Source organism: Lacerta agilis, chromosome 9 (assembly GCF_009819535.1).
Source record: "Lacerta agilis isolate rLacAgi1 chromosome 9, rLacAgi1.pri, whole genome shotgun sequence".
NCBI lineage: Eukaryota > Metazoa > Chordata > Lepidosauria > Squamata > Lacertidae > Lacerta > Lacerta agilis.
In genome coordinates this window covers 51936575-51953025 of record NC_046320.1, presented here as the reverse complement: position 1 = coordinate 51953025, position 16451 = coordinate 51936575, and the positions used below count along the sequence as shown (strand labels likewise).

At 44.6% G+C, this 16451-nt stretch overlaps 1 protein-coding gene across 1 annotated transcript in view; it reads right to left on the bottom strand.

Annotated features, from left to right (window-relative positions):
* Positions 1-443: 443 nt before the first annotated feature.
* The window catches only part of DKK2 (dickkopf WNT signaling pathway inhibitor 2), a 57126-nt gene continuing 41118 nt past the window's right edge, over positions 444-16451 (bottom strand). Inside the window, exons 2-4 of the mRNA XM_033160621.1 lie at positions 8376-8526; positions 6006-6155; positions 444-2718 (exon numbers count right to left, since the gene is read on the bottom strand). Coding sequence (XP_033016512.1) covers positions 2468-2718; positions 6006-6155; positions 8376-8526 — 552 coding nt within the window. The 3' untranslated portion in view covers positions 444-2467. The remainder of the gene's footprint in view (positions 2719-6005; positions 6156-8375; positions 8527-16451) is intronic.

Here is a 16451-nt window from a genome sequence, read left to right as displayed (position 1 = left end):
TATTTAGAAAAATATAACCATGGACATAATCCCTCTGGCCTAATCTTAATTAGATTGCTTCTGTTCTTAACTACTGATATGTTGCTATCAACAGGCAAACTACATGTTGTACACAAATGCTAGAAATGAAGACCTAGATGTTCTTCAATGAAAAACAGAACCAGAAGGCTGAATTTTCGAATGAAGTTGTGCATGGAAAGAGAGAGGTCAGTCTGCCATCTTCCCACCACTGTTTTCTCGCTCAATATGCTCCCCAAGCCACTGGTCCTCCAAATGTTGCTGGACTTCAACACTCATCAGCCCCAGACAGCATGGACAAGGGACAAGGAGGATGGCTGTTGGTAGTCCAGTAGCATTAGGCAGGCCACAGGTTCCTTGCCTTTACCTGAGACAGTGTACAATATCCTGAATATTGTGCTTAGGTGTTGATACTAAGCCCTGGGGTCAAAGGGCTGGACCCAGGATATATATATGCACTCTGCTCTTAAAACTATTTCATTGTCATGGCTTTCTTTGAAGTCCATCAAAGTGGAATCTTAAAATAATTTTCAGCACTCTCCTTAAAGGACAGTTAGTGAAGAAGCCATGGCAGATGGACTGGTTCAAATCCAGCTTCTATTTGTAGTGTAGACACATGCTCCTAGATAATTTTAGGTACCTTCCAACCCTGTGGTTTGATAATGACGTGATAAATCATTCTCCTTATTCACAAATATATGAGAGTTACTTTTTTTAAAAAAAAATAGAAATAAAGAAAATGTAGCATAAGGCTTGCATTTACTGAGGAATTTCGATACTGGTTACAAATAGACCATACATTAGTTTTCATGGCACATTGTCATAAGGTGGCTATGGGAAGCCAGGAAAATATGGCTTGTGGAAAGTGAGATAGCCAGGGAACCCCTTTTTCGTTAGACTGCTTCAGACGCTTCACTTTCACATAGATACGATCACACTGCTGTTGCAAATGGCACATGGTAGCAGGAAAAACTCAGTCTTACACACACAGACACACACACACATCCCGCCTCTGAGTAGCATTTAAAAAAGGAATACCATTCTCTTCTCCAATCAACAATATTTCCTGGAGAGTGATCCTACCCCTTTTCAAGGCTCCAATGCTTACACAAATAACACATTTGAAAAATAAGTGAGTATAGTAAAAGAAAACGCAAGCGTGTTAGAAGGGTGGAGGTGGAATGATTGAACCATTCATCTTTGTCAGTCCATTAATACTTTGGCGGTGATAGTGAACACTGTTATCCACTGCAATCAATGGGAATCCAGTAGCAAGTGATACTATGCACATTCCAAATATTTGCAAGTCTGAGTTGTTATATTTTATCATGTGATGTCATTTGCTGATCACACTTTGTGCATCCATGTCCATCTTGTTTTCTTTTCGTTTCCCCCCTGTTGCTGCTGGCATAGGATGCTTCCATTTTAATGTCTCCAAACCACAGAAGATCTGTACTGAAAGCTCTGTTGATGCTGTTATTTAGTAGTACACACAGTCAATGGACACTGGATGCCTCCGCCAGAGGCAAAGCTGAAAAACAGTTCACAATACAACCCACAATTCCCCACTATTTACAGCTAGCAGCTCAGCATACAATTCTGCTCAGAATGCATTCATGGACACTTTGCCTTTTTTTCTCTGTTAGCCTCCTGTGTGCTAGCAGTAAACTGAGACAAACAGAAGCCATTGGCTATGAAGATGAAATTATTTTGGTGTTGTGGTCCAAATGCTTAACAGTATGCAAATCTAAAACATCATCCCTGCTTTATTACCTCTGTTCAAGGCAGATTTTGCCAGGCACATGTGTGTGTGTGTGTGTGTGTGTGTGTGTGTGAAATGAGTGAGATTTTTCCATTTGCACTGCAGTCTTCCAGATGTAGCCCTTGTTTGGCAGGAGAATATTTCTCATTCAAGTGACAGCCTTGGGTTGTTCATGGGTAATGTTAACAGATAAAGACATGTATGGTAGTTTTTTCCCTTGGCCTCTGATAGCTTCAGTTTACTAAGATGGTTTTTTGTTCAGTACCCAAGAAGGTGCCGATAGAAAAGTCATTTGGCAAAGCACTGCTTTGTGTTGTAAATATGTCATATAGCAATATTTTACAATCATAATGGGGGGGGGGGAACCTAACCACAACCAATGTGGAGAATTCACAAAGCCATACGTCAAACATGAGTTAAATGTCAAATGTCATTGGCATGGTGCTTTTCCACAAATGTCTGGCAGCATTGGCAGAGAGGCACCACTTCACAAATGAAAGGCCAGCTGCCACCGTATTCACCTCCAGGGCAGAAATATAATTCAGTTTGGGATGTTGTTTCTTCCCACGGCAATGGACACTTTGGCCATTTGGTTCTTATTTACAATCCTTGCATTCTACGGTGCTGCGATGTGTACATTTTGCCAGTTCTTCACGGGCCTGTGAATGACAGTCTCCCAGTCCACCATCAGATCTTCTGGCACACGTGAAGCCTCGCTTTTGAAGAGTAAGTGGCGTCTTTCCAGATTTTGCATGACAGCCCTTTGGCACAGTCACATCGCTGGAAAATCTCCAAGCCGTGGGACCCCTTCTTGCGTTGCTTGGTGCACACTTCCCCCTGGTGCAAGACGGGTTTGCAAATTTTGGTCCAGAAATGGCGAGCACAACAAAAGCCCTCAGTGCAGTCGGAAGACCTTAAGCAGGAGTCTCCTTCGTGGCCTAAAGAAAACAACTGCATAGTTAATATACAGGGAATAAGAGCACAGAAAGGAATCAAACATGGGCTTTCTAAAAAAAAAAAAAACTCACAACACAATACAATTTAGGGAGAAACTATGCCAGAAGTGGGACCTGCAATGAAATTTTGTGCTGTAGGCTTACCCACCAACGGGAAGGCTCCAATTTGGATGACTTTAAAGAGGATTAGACAAATTCATGGCTCCTGGCCATGATGGTTATGGTGAGAGAGTGCTCTTGTGCTCAGGTCCTGCTTGCAGGTTTCCCACAGGCATCTGTTCGACCACTGTAAGAACAGGATACTGGACTAGATAGGCCACTGACCTGATCCAGCAGCCTGTTTTATGTTCTTTAGCACCTTTTCCAGGCAGGTTTACTCAAAGGTGACACAGAATTTAATGCTAGTAAGTCTGTCTAAGACTGCAACCTACTAGTCCAGTCCTATGCATGTAGGTTACTACTACTACTACTACTACTAATAATAATAATGATAATGTTAATGATAATAATAATAATTTATTATGTATACCCTGCCCATCTGGCTGGGTTTCACCAGCCACTCTGGGCGGCTCCCAACAGAATATTAAAAATAGAACCAAACATTAAAAACTTCCCTAAACCTTCAGATGTCTTCTAAAAGTCAGATAGTTGTTTATTCCATTGACATCTGGTGGGAGGGCGTTCCACAGGGCGGGCGCCACTACCAAGAAGGCCCTCAGCCTGGTTCCCTGTAACCTCACTTCTCGCAGTGAGGGAACCGCCAGAAGGCCCTCGGCGCTGGACCTCAGTGTCTGGGCTAAACGATGGAGGTGGAGATGCTCCTTCAGGTATACTGGGCCAAGGCCATTTAGAGCCTTAAAGGTCAGCACCAACACTTTGAATTGTGCCCGGAAACGTACTGGGAGCCAATGTAGGTCTTTTCAAGACTGGTGTTATGTGGTCTCGGCATCCACTCCCAGTCACCAGTCTAGCTGCTGCATTCTGGATTAGTTGCAGTTTCCGGGTCACCTTCAAAGGTAACTCCAAGTGGGAGATAACCAGAGCATGCACCACTCTAGCAAGACCGTCCATGGGCAGGTAGGGTTTCAGACTGCGTACCAGATGGAGCTGGTCGACAGCTGCCCTGGACACAGAATTGACCTGCTCCTCCATGGACAGCTGTGAGTCCAAAATTCCTCCCAGGCTGCACACCTGGTCCTTCAGGGGCACAGTTACCCTATTCAGGACCAGGGAGTCCTCCACACCCACCCGCCTCCTGTCCCCCAAAACAGTACTTCTGTCTTGTCAGGATTCAACTTCAATCTGTTATCCGCCATCCATCCTTCAACCGCCTCCAGACATTCACACAGGACATTCATTGCCTTCACTGGTTCTGATTTGAAAGAGAGGTGGAACTTTCTTCAGTGGGGCCTATCCAGGTAAGTGTGCTTAGGATTGCAGCTTTGATCAATTAAAAAAGACCTCATTCTTTCCAGTCATATTTATGAAAGAAATTCATTGTTGAATGTATGTATGTATGTATGTATTGCTATCGCTGTATATGAGCATCTGATTAATTCAGTATGCTAGAATGGAGTAGTTCTGCATCCTGTGAAACTAAAGATTACGAAATGCACATTGCAAAACACATGGCATTTCGGGGGTTTATAACCCACCCCGAACATTGTTTTTGCCATGGAAGGATGGGATATAAAGAGTTGTAGCCAAAGTTAGTCCTACTGAGAGATGACGCATTGAAACTACTAGACGTGACTGAGGTTCACTAATTTCAATGAATCTTCTTGGAATTGGATTACCGTTGGATGCAACACAAATACTCATAAAGAAACAAACAAGCTTCCATTGCCAAGGCATGGGACTCCATAAATGTGGGGAGAATTCTTCTTTCAAATCAGGTGGCCACACACAGTTAAGATATGTCTCTGCAGCGTCACTCCTTGGGCTGTTCCAAGTCATCGCTCTCTTGCTTGGTGTGGGTGTCTTGTTTATGTACCAAAGAGGTGCATTGCAAATGTGTCATTTGATCCTTTCAAGCAATGTGCTGCACGACTTTTCCACAGTAAATACGTTTACTGAAAAGGGGGGAGTGGGAGCATGCTGTTTTAATTCTTAAAAGTACACAGAGGAACAGAACGAAAACATGGGGAAATGGGAAGGGGGGGGGAGAGAGAGAAATCCTAGCCTAAACAAAAGGCTGCAAATAGATACATAGGTGGCTATAACTGTAATCATATGCTCACTTTTCAGGGTATAAGCCCCGTAGGATGCAGCAGGGCTTTCTTCTGAGTAAATGCACTTGCATTGCTGGACTGCACTTTTAGGTCATTGTGGACACATTTCCAATCGCCCAAATTCTGTGGTGTGCTCACACCCTTCCTTGGATCCTCTTAGACACTAACCAGTTTATTACAGTATGAGCTTTCATACTCAAAAGTTGCATGCTTAAGAGGGTTCGCATCAGTACAACACAAGCTGTTACTAAGGATTTGAGCCCCCGCTGTCTCTTTTTGGCTTGGCTAACCCCTGAAAAGTAGTTCACCATTGTTCCTGTTCTTCCAATGGCATTTTTTTATCCCCTTCTTTAAATTGATTTGATTCTGACCTGTTTTTGGTCTTACCGTGCAAAATAGTTTTTACTAATCTTTGAATTATTGCTTGTCATTGCATTCGTTGTCTTTAATAAATTCGTAAGCAGCTAGATTTTTTTTTGATAAATGATAGAAATGCTTCAAATAATTAAATAGAATATATGAGCAAGTGCCCAAGACCATTCATGGAGTTTGATTTGAACTCAAAGCTACACTGGTTCACCTGCTCAAGGGAACCCATTGCCAACGGATGTCATGCCCTCACCCTGATGCTCCTACTCCATGTTTACTTGTTTGTTTACCTGCTGTCTCTGAGTGAGTAAACAGTGACAGGAGAAAGGTAGAAGAGGGGGAGCCAATGTTTGCCTTCCCTTTCTCCTTTCAGAGGAAGAGGCTGCAGCTCAGTGGTAGAGCTGGAAAAGGCTGAGGTTGGAAATCTTGCAGACCCCCTACTAGACAGGACAACACTGAGCTCAGTGGGCCAATGATCTGACTTGGTATCAGTCCCAGAGGAAGAGGGCAAACAAAATGGGAAGCTAGGTACGGCCACAGGATCAGACTGTGATTCACTAGACACCATATTGCACACACTCTCTCTAATGACAATGTTAAACATTTCACAGCAAAAGTCTTTTCAGAAGACCATCTCCTCAAGGCAGTTTATGGACAACATGGCCTTACCTTTTGTGTGTGTCAGTTTGGTCTGCCCTTTCCCGAGATTCTGCCATCCCAAGTCCTTAGTGGGATAATGATTATTTTTCTTGTTGCGAGGTACTTCCAAGGCTGGGATGTGGGGAGTAAGAATGCTCTCAGTTACTGGTATACAAATACCTAGAAAGATGAATAGAATGAGTTACAATGGAAGGGCTATTGGGGGAAGAAGATGTCAGAGGGCAATTTTCACAGAATGACACAGAGAAGAGCCTCTTTGCTGAAAGAAAGTACATTTATTATTTATTTATTTATTTATGTGCTTGCTTGCTTATTTGTTTGTTTGTTTGTTTGTAGTATAGGAATCATAAAATATCACCATTAAAACCCTACAGATAACCATTAAAACCCACCATTAAAACCCTACAGCATTAAAACCCTACAGATAACCATTAAAACCCTACAGATAAACATTAAAGTGGCTGGCTGGCTGGCTGGCTAAATAAATAAATAGCTGCAAAGGCATAAAAAAGTCCTCAAGAGACACCTGAAAGTCAAAAGTGAGGATGCCCGTTGAATCTCTGCTGGAAAAGTATTCCACAGCATGAGACGGGTGGCACTAAATCCCCAACTTAAGTCCAGTTTAAGTTAAGTCCAGTCAGGTCTCTTTAACATGGCAGACAGCTTAGCATTATGTCGTATTAATGTTGTCTGAAACACCTGGAGGGCACCACGTTGACTACCCTTGGTATGGTAGATCATTTTGTATTCGGTATCTCTGCAGTGCTTCACCCAGTCTTGTAAATGCTGGCCAGTATTAAATTTTCCCATCTGGCAGTTGGGGAATTGAGAGGCTTGCCTAAGACAACCTCATGAGTTTGTGACTGAGCTGAGATTTTAATTGTTAATAATAATAATAATTCATTTAAATGCTGCTCATCTGACTGGGTTTCCCCAGCCACTCTGGGAGGCTTCTAACAATTATAGAACTACAGCAAAGCATCAAACATTAGGTCTACAGCAGGCACGTCCAACAGGTAGATCATTATCTACTGGTAGAACACTGGACGTCTGTGGTAGATCACTGGTACATCATTGGCTCCCCCCAAAGAAGTTGAACAATTGTGGCTCCCCTTAAAAAAAAGCTCAACAACTTTGACCTGAAACCCCCCCCCCCAAAAAAGGGAGTAGATCACTGCCAGTTTTTAACTCTGTGAGTAGATCGCAGTCTCTTGGGAGTTGGCCACCCCTGGTCTACAGGATCTGTCTATTGATTCATCTAACAATCAATACATAGGTGCTTATATTTGGTATTTCAAATTTGACAAGCTAACCTTTTTTAATTTTTTAAAAAATGGTTAATTTTACTTTGTTTTACCATTGGCAAATCAACAGGGTTCGTCCCTTCACTAAGTCTGACTCCAGTTTGAGAGAACATGCTTTCATGCCTCCTTGACGCTGAGAACCCAGTCTTAACAGGGTTTCTAATACGGAGGAGATTAGCCAAATACACTTACAAGTCCTTTTCAGACCTTCATGTTAAATAAGCGAAGGTCAGGGATGAAGGAGACTCACCTGTCAGTATTGGGGGCAGGGCTGATGCATTCACCCTATCCCCTATCCACTTTAGCCCTCACATGTGCAGGTTGAGCCCCTGAAGAGGGCTTATATCTACAATTGTTAGATGAATCCACAGACAGATCCTGTAGACATGTGTATTTCAAGTACACTTAATTAGTATATTGATTGTAAAACCCCATATTGATCATTTTTATTGTTTATGTAGAGAGTTTTTTAATATAACTTTTATTAAATTTGCTTTGTAACTTAACATTATTTTATATATTCAATGGAACAAAGAATACAAAACAAATTCATTCATACTACAATGCATAACTACATAACACTAATATATATGGTTTCGGGGGGGGGAGCTTCCATTAAAAAATCAGCTCAAAGTACCATCCGGTTTACCATCTCCCCCCCCCTCTCCCCTCCAACCTCCCCCCTTGTCAGGCCTTCCTTCTTCAAAACTTTATCCATGTACACAGTCTATTCATTCTAGCTTATATGTTTGGGTTGGCTTCCCCGCCCCTTTCTATCCAATACCTGTAAAATGCCTATTTATTTGTGATTCTTTGACATTTATTTTCCCATCTACCCCCTGCCCCGTGTTTATGTAGAGAGTTATGCAGAAATTCTGGTTTAATATGCTGGCTGTTTGCCATAATAAACACTGACTGCCCGATCGATCCTGTAGACATCAGTTTTTGTGGTTCTAGCCTTCCCTACTTATTGACTGCAGTTCTAGAGTATGTGGGCTGAGTGTTGACGGAGAGTTAATACATCGAGCCATTCATGTTGTTAAAAGGGCACAAAAGTGGTACATATAGTAGATACCATTGTTGCAGCGGTTCCCAGGGCAGCACATGCCATCTCTGTGACAGCGCTTCTTTTTCCTCCTACAAATCATGCAGGCAGACGTCGCTTGATGGGGACTGTGGCAGTATTTCCCAACTTCACACTCCTTGTCATTGGTGCAAGGGTAAGCCTGGGTGGTAGGAAGAAGAGAATGCAATGCTTCATTAATAATACCTTGCCAAATATAAAATGGAACAAATGAAGAAACAAGTTAGAGCACAGCCCAGGGTAATTCCAGATGTTAAACTTGAATGGCATTCAAACTGTAAAAGTTTAATGACACTCCAAGTCCTCGATTTATGACCCTGTAATCTTTGTTGGTCATAACTGATGGCACAAAAACTTGCAGTCCAAAAGTGTTCCATGTATCAGAAGAATATCAGAGATACGGGAGTTGCATTGGATCAGAAAGCCATTCAGGGCCAGATGGGTTGCTGTTTTACTGAAAATATGTACCCACAAAGATTTTTGGTGTCCCTTTGTGTTTCTCCAACAAATGGAAGGGAAGGCAGACATCTTGGGCTGAAAGCATCTTGTCAGGGGCGTCGCTGGGGAGGGGCGGTGGGGGCGGTACGCCCCCAGTGACAGGGTGTCAAGCGGCGGGTGGGGGTAACAAGCGGCAGCCCCTCCCGCCACTCCCGTCACCCTGGGAGAAAGGAAGCAGAGCAGGCGCACTCAAGTGCCTGTTCTGCTTCTCTTTTTCCCCTTTCCGCCGCTTTTTTTCGGCGGGGGGGGTCGACCAGCGAGGGGGTGTGTCACGCTTGCCACTCCCTCCTCGCTGGCCACCCCCCCGCCGAAAAAAACCGCGGGGGGGGCGGGGAAAGGAAGCAGAGCAGGCGCATTCAAGCGTCTGTTCTGCTTCTCTTTTTCCCCTTTCCGCCGCTTTTTTTTGGGGGGGGGGTCGACCAGCGAGGGGGTGTGTCACGCTTGTCACTCCCTCCTCGCTGGCCACCCCCCCCCGCCGAAAAAAAGCCTCGGAAAGGGGGGAATTCCCCCTTTCTGCATACACGTGCGTCGTGACGTCACGATGACGTCACGACGCACGCGTCGTGCCCCTCCCCCAGGGGGGTGCCTCTGCGCTGCCGCCGCCCCCAGCAGCACAGAGGCTAGCTACGCCACTGCATCTTGTAAAGTGGCAAGACTCATTTGCTCTCAAAATTATTCATCAGTTAATAAATCCATATAAACTAGAACATGGCAGCAGGGAATTCAGAGTCCTGTCCTTAAAAACACCCCCCCCCACACACACACACCCCATGCTCTTAAAATGGAATAAATAGTGCAAATTTCACACGTTTCTAACTATTTGATTCAAACTCAAATCTCATGGCTTGCTTTGATAATTTGTACATGGAGGGTAAACAGAAAGTGTCAAGTGGATTTCAGAGGAAAAGATATATAAGGGGGGGAAATCATTCCTGGTTACATACGTGGACAGGTGTTGCAAATGTAAGTTGTATTGGTCATTTCATATTCCTTATACTTTAAAGATAAAACACCACCAGTATGTACAGTACATTTGGACAGATTTCTTTGTATGCGTGAAGGCATGGGATGCACGTGTAATACACAGCAGGAATAAAGTGATTCCCACTATTTTGGCCCGAAAGGCAGGAACAGAGAAAGTTAATTGTACAGGTCCCACTGAAACTTAGTTGTGGTGACAAGGGACTTTAGAATGATATGCCACACTTTCCTAGCAAATATGAAGCCTTATACTGTAGGCTATGTAGTCCTCAGAAGCAAGTCCTAATGCATTCAACCAGGATTACGCCAAGGAAAGTGTCTGTGAATTTTAATAATAGTACCTTTATTGTCATTGTACAACCAGTGTACAATGAAATTAAACAAGCCTCCCTCCCTCCCCCCAAAACACTCAATATCTTATCAAACACCACACAAGTCAATTTCACTATGTTATTTTTCGTTCAACAGCCTAACAGCCCACTGATAGAAGCTATTTTTTAGCCTGTTGGTACGGCTGATTATACTTCTATATCTCCTGCCTGAGGGTAGAAGATTAAAGAGGTGATGGCCGGGGTGTGAGTCATCCCTGAGAATTTTTCTTGCTCTCCTAAGGCAAGGATCCCTTGCGATGTCATCTAGCGGACTCAAGGGACAGCCCATGGTATCATGATACCACCACCCTCTGTAGAGACTTTCTGTCCATGGCTGTCAGGCCAGCATACCACACTGTGATACAATATGAAAGGACACTTAGTTACATCTAAAGTATAAACTCTTTCAGTATAGCCGGCTGATCTTCATCCTATCCTAGCCTAACCACCACTATCCTGGCCCCACACCCCTTTTCTTCCCTGTCTCCACACACACCCTCCCTCTTCTCAACGGCCAAAATGGCCGTTCCCTCCTTTTAAACTGGGGATCGCCCCACCCCCAAAGGATGAACTGTCTGTCAAGACGAAGGTGGCTCAACTCTTTCTGCACTGGGATGTCATACCTCCTCCACCCTAGGGCGAATCCGTCACAACCGGTAAAAGGAGTTCATCAGTTATTGTTTAACATTATTCTTTCACAACACCCTGAGGAAATGTTGGGCCTTTCTGACCACCTGAGTTATGATGATTTTCCAAGTGAGGTCCTCACTAAGGTAAACTCCCAGGAATTTAAAGGAGGAGACTCTCTCCACACAGCCCCCCCCCCCCGGTATACAACAGGGCAGGTTCCTCTCTTCCTCTGAAAGTCCAACACCATCTCCTTTGTCTTACTAATATTTAGGTGTAAGTTATTCTCTAAGCACCATGTAGATACTTTTTGAACCTCCCCCCCCCCCCCCGTACGCTGTTTCATCTCCGCTTGCAATTAGGCCCATTATGGTAGTATCATCTGCGAACTTAATAATTTTCAGCCTTTGTTCAGCTTGTAGAGCATTTGCCTTCCAGCAATAATTTTATCCTAAAGACTCCTGGCCCCTTATGCTGCCTAGCTTTCCAGGAGCAAAGTAGGACCCAGGAGAACCTCAGGATTTGAACCTGCTGTGACAGAGGGAGCACCTCCAGTTGGGCGCCTGGGGTGGCATGCGTCCAGGGGTGGGGCCAGCCACCCACAGGGTGGGGCGAGCTGGGGCAGGACACTCCATGGGGCCTCCGAGGAGTCTGCCTGCCTCCTCCCACTCAACTACCCTACAGCTGGGAGGGAGGCAGCGGGCAGACCATTTGGGGCAGAGCGGAGTCTGCGGGCACCGAAGCCATGCTCCGAGGAGAGACATGTGGCTCGGGCGTGCTGCAGGCCCCACTATGAGTGACGCCGGACATTTTGTCACACACACCCCCAGTGGTGACACCCGGGGCAACCCGCTCCCACCACACCCCCTTCCTCCGCCCCTGAGCACCCCACACTGTGCAAGCATAACAATACATTCACAGGCTTTAGAATTTCCCATCCGCTTCATTTGTGTCTTCATTCAGCTTCAGATCATTTAGCCTCATCTATTCACAATCATTTTCAGACAGAAGACTAAGATAACAATACCTGGGTATTTAGACAAAGCAATACAGAGCAGAGTGTTAACTGGTGACTAAACTATTTTATGGCAATGTCCGCACGCATGGAATGTGACATTTACTATTTATTTGCCAGCAGGAAGTTAGCAAGAAGCCAACTTACAGTTTTTCCACAAATCTTTAATATCTGGATAAATTAACAGAGCTCCCATTATACAGCATGCCTATCATTTAAAAGACCATAATTAAGCACATTTCCCTTTTTTGTATTTGACATGGTTGATCCTAGCTGGCCCTGATCCACATTTAGAAACAAATGACAAACCACAAAAGCTTTGTATTCATAGATAAGTACTCAAAAGCTATTAAGGTTGCATAGAAAATGTTATTAATAAGTTAAGTTCCCGCGTTTTACCCTCTTCGGTTTCTGTACATGGAAATTCCTCCTAATATTCTCACATAAATCTTCTCCTCTACCAACGAGCCCCATTTTGGCAAAACATTATAAAGCTGAAACACTTATCTGAATTTATTACAGTGTCTTTGATCTAGAAAATTTGGCAACGAGAACCAGTGGGCTTGTGAGAATCCCAGCAGGGTGCTTCTTAATTTGAAGAGAACAGGAAACACTATGAGGAGAGTGTAAGAGACACTCAGAAGATTCATTTTTTAAAAAAATATTAAAAATAGAGTGTTTTTAAAAGATAGTCTAATCACCATAGCTTCTTGAGTTGTTGGCAAGGCCTTGTCATTAACTCAAGAAGCTGAAACAACTAGATGGATAGATTTTTTAAAAAGTGTGTGTGAATGAAAGAAAACTATCAGGGAGGGAGCCTTAACTTTCCATTACAGATTTCATTGGTTTGTGTCACTTTATGACCCCTCTCTTAACAGGGTGGAGTTTGATCTATATTCCAACAATCTGCCTGTAGATGCTGGATTTAAGAGAACCAGCTGTTCTTTGGTGGTGTCTCAAACTACTGGGAATATATTAATTTCTCATGAAGCATCTTGATATTCTCATGCAGCAAAAGAAACCAGTCCATATACAAGAGCTCAGCCATCAAAAGCTATAAATCATGAAAAAGCCTGTCCGTCTGTCCACCCCCCAATAACCATAAATTAGCAAGTGCTGCCCTGTTATTGTCTGCTGGGTTCACACAACTAACTTTATGGCTGGAAATGTACCAAGGAGAAAGCCCCACTGAAATCAAGAGGATTTTCTTCTTACTAGGATTGCACTGCAAGTTGTGTGGCCATATTGGGAAAGGGCTCTCTGTGATTATATAAACTTAATCCTATCGAATATTTAGCACCATCCTGTTGCTTTTGTTTTTGTGTTTGTTGTGCTCTTTATTCCTGTATTACTCACATGTCTTGCTGGAGCAAGACAGAACTTTCAGCCCTGTCCCCAATATAGAAACTTCTTTCTGCCAGTGGAGTGTGCTTGTCTGCTGAGAAATGCCAACACATGAGCACCCACCTGCTCCTAGGTAGGCGCTCCACACAAACAAGACACCCATGCCATACCTTTCAACACAGGTGTCAGTGAGGTGACAAACCAGGGCACTGTCTTCCGGGACTGTGCTCCCATGTGAGCCACATGACCTGGGTGAGATTGGGGGGGGGGGCCTGAGCAGCCATGGAGGAAGATGCTCGGGTGCCTGGGTGCCATAGATGCTCGGGTGCCATAGGGGCAGGGCGCACCATGGGGCCTCCGAGAAGTCTGCCTGCTTCCTCCCACTCAGCCACCTTACAGCTGGGGGGGCAGCGGGCAGACCGTTTGGGCAGCGGGGAACCTGCGCACGCCCAAGGCACCGTGTCTGTTCCAGGAGAGACGTGTGGCTCGGGTACACTGCAGGCTCCGCGGTGAGTGCCGCCCAGCATTTTGTCTCCCCCCTCTGTGTTGACACCTGGGGCGACCCACACCCACCACACCCCCTTCCTCCGCCCCTGCCCCTGAGATGGAAGGAAGATAAAGTCCCTCCCAGAGAAGAATGGCAAATTAAATTGTTGGACTATGCTGAAATGGCAAAACTGACCGGAAAGCCCAGGAACAAGGAAGACCAAAACTTTAATAAGAAATGGGGGGGGGGAATATAATTTATCTTGGAGACCACTGTGAGCAGTTGAAAGCACTAGCAGTATTGCAATAACACTTGTACTGTAATGAGAGATATGAATATGCAGGTAAAGGAGTATGGATTATTGAAAAAAGATGCAGTAGAAAAGGTTTAGCAACAGAAACCATGGAGGGGAAGGTGGGAAGTCCAGAGATTCGGACGGATCTTTTAATTGTGGATGTGTTGTGGTATTATTACAGTGCTACCTCAGGTTACATACGCTTCGGGTTACATACTCTGCTAACCCAGAAATAACGCTTCAGGTTAAGAACTTTGCTTCAGGATAAGAACAGAAATTGTCCTCTGGTGCCATGCTCTCATGTGAAAAAGAGAGAGGATGTCCTGGTTTTCCTAGGAAAGTTGAGCAGTATGCCATGCAACCAGATAAGACCATAAGAAGGGCCATGCTACACTGTCTTGCACCTTCCTTGAATGTTTCTGCCTAGCTGGATGAAATCTGATCACATCACTTGATTGCCTGAATGGAGCACAGAGACAGGATGTTAAGTGTGGATAAAAACCAGCCTTCTGTACAAGGGTAAAATTCACATTTATTTCTCCACCCATTTTTTGCCCTTGCCCACCACTGTCATGTGGACCCCAGAAGGTTACCCAGAAGGGTACATGGCCCTCAGGTGGAAAGAGGTTTCCTTCCACTGCTGTGTAGTCAGAATTTGAAAGATCAGAAAGATGGCAGGCCTGTTCTTGACATGGCAAGAATATTCCCTGTGGCAGACTTTCCCCACTAAGGTCACTTGACATAAACCTTCTGAAAATATCTATGGAAAGATAAAGGCACCAGGTGGAAAGAGAAATATTTGTGAGGGTGATGTGTTAGGAAACCAGCTCTCTAAGAGTGGTGGGTTACAAGTTCTTCTAGTGGGAACACATAAGCTTTTGAGCTTCACGGAGATCTTTTCCAACAAATCCAACTGTTGTTCTTGCTAGTATTTGGAAATGGAAAATAGATTGGTTCATTTTACCACCGACTGGCTGCTGCTTGCATCCAGGACTTCTGGCTTTGCCTTATGACTTTATAATTTCCCCTGGGTATCCTTATGGCTCATTCAAAACCCTTGATATTACAAGCACAACTTAAGATGCTACTGCTAGAGGCCCCTTCTTCATTTCATGTCTAGGTCTCTTCATGACTTGGCTGGCACACAATATTCCTCGAGGAATGATCCAAAAAGTACATGCCATGGCACAGAATGAGAGAAAAACTCCCCATAGACTCCCTGGAAAGCTTTTACTTCATATCTGTATTTTAAAACAATCAGATGTTGGAGTCTTGTCTCCCTTGCTTGTACATGAGGAGTGTTTGCGACATACTTCAACTATAAAGAGCTTGCAGTGAAAGAAAGCATATTTGCAAGAACAGTGAATTCAGGGTCACAGAGCTCCCCACCCACCCATTCGCCATAATCCAGCCAGAAAGTCAGAATCATGTGAGTTGTGTAAAGGCTTCCTCATGGATTAGATTACAAGTTGTCCCCACAGGGGCAGACTTTGGTGTTTCAAAATTTCAGCGGCGCCCTGTGTGAGGCCAAAATTTGATGCCCCCTGCCTCTTGCCTTCTCTTCTGCTCAATCCACCACATCATAGTTGCAATGGCCAGTGGTCAGTGCATCTCAACATAGTGGAGAAGGTAGTGTCAACATGACCAAGTTCCCCTCTCAGTCTGGACAGCTTCAGTCACAGAGGGCTCACCCAGTGGGGTGGAGCTGTAACAATAGCCTCACTGTTGTTTACTGGAGGGAGGAGCAGGCTGAGAACCAGGTCAGGGTATATGGGTGTACCAATGGAAGTGATATATTGGCTCTGCTGGTGTGCCTGTACAGCCATAACTTCATTGCTGCCTCACCTCTCCCCCTCCTGGTAAGTGGAAACAATGCCCCCGATATTGCTGCAGATCCACACCACCACTCCTGATCTTGAGGCCTTATGGTTCTTTGTCTTCCAGCTGGACCAGAATTGGGCAGGCCTTCAAGCAGAAAACTTCTTCAAAGAGAGGACTGTTCCTAAAATCAAGGATTGCTCCTGTAAAGTAGGACACATCACCTCTCCTGTGTATAAGATTGTACTGTTGATCAGGAGAATATGTAGAAGCCAGAAGAAGCAGGATGGACAGTGGTGGTTGCAAGGTCTTTCTCCATGAAGCAGAATTATATAAGTGTGTGTGTGTGTGTGTGTGAATGTGCTTTAATTGCATAATTCAACTGGCGGAATTCAAGCTCAAAAAGCCTCCAAGGATGACTACTGTACTGCTATGTTCCCATGGACTACAAGAAGATCAAACCTCTCCATTCTGAAAGAAATCAGCCCTGAGTGCTCACTAGAATTACAGATCCTGAAGTTGAGGCTCCAGTACTTTGGCCACCTCATGAGAAGAGAAGACTCCCTAGAAAAGACCCTGATGTTGGGGAAGATGGAGGGCACAAGGAGAAGGGGACGACAGAGGATGAGAT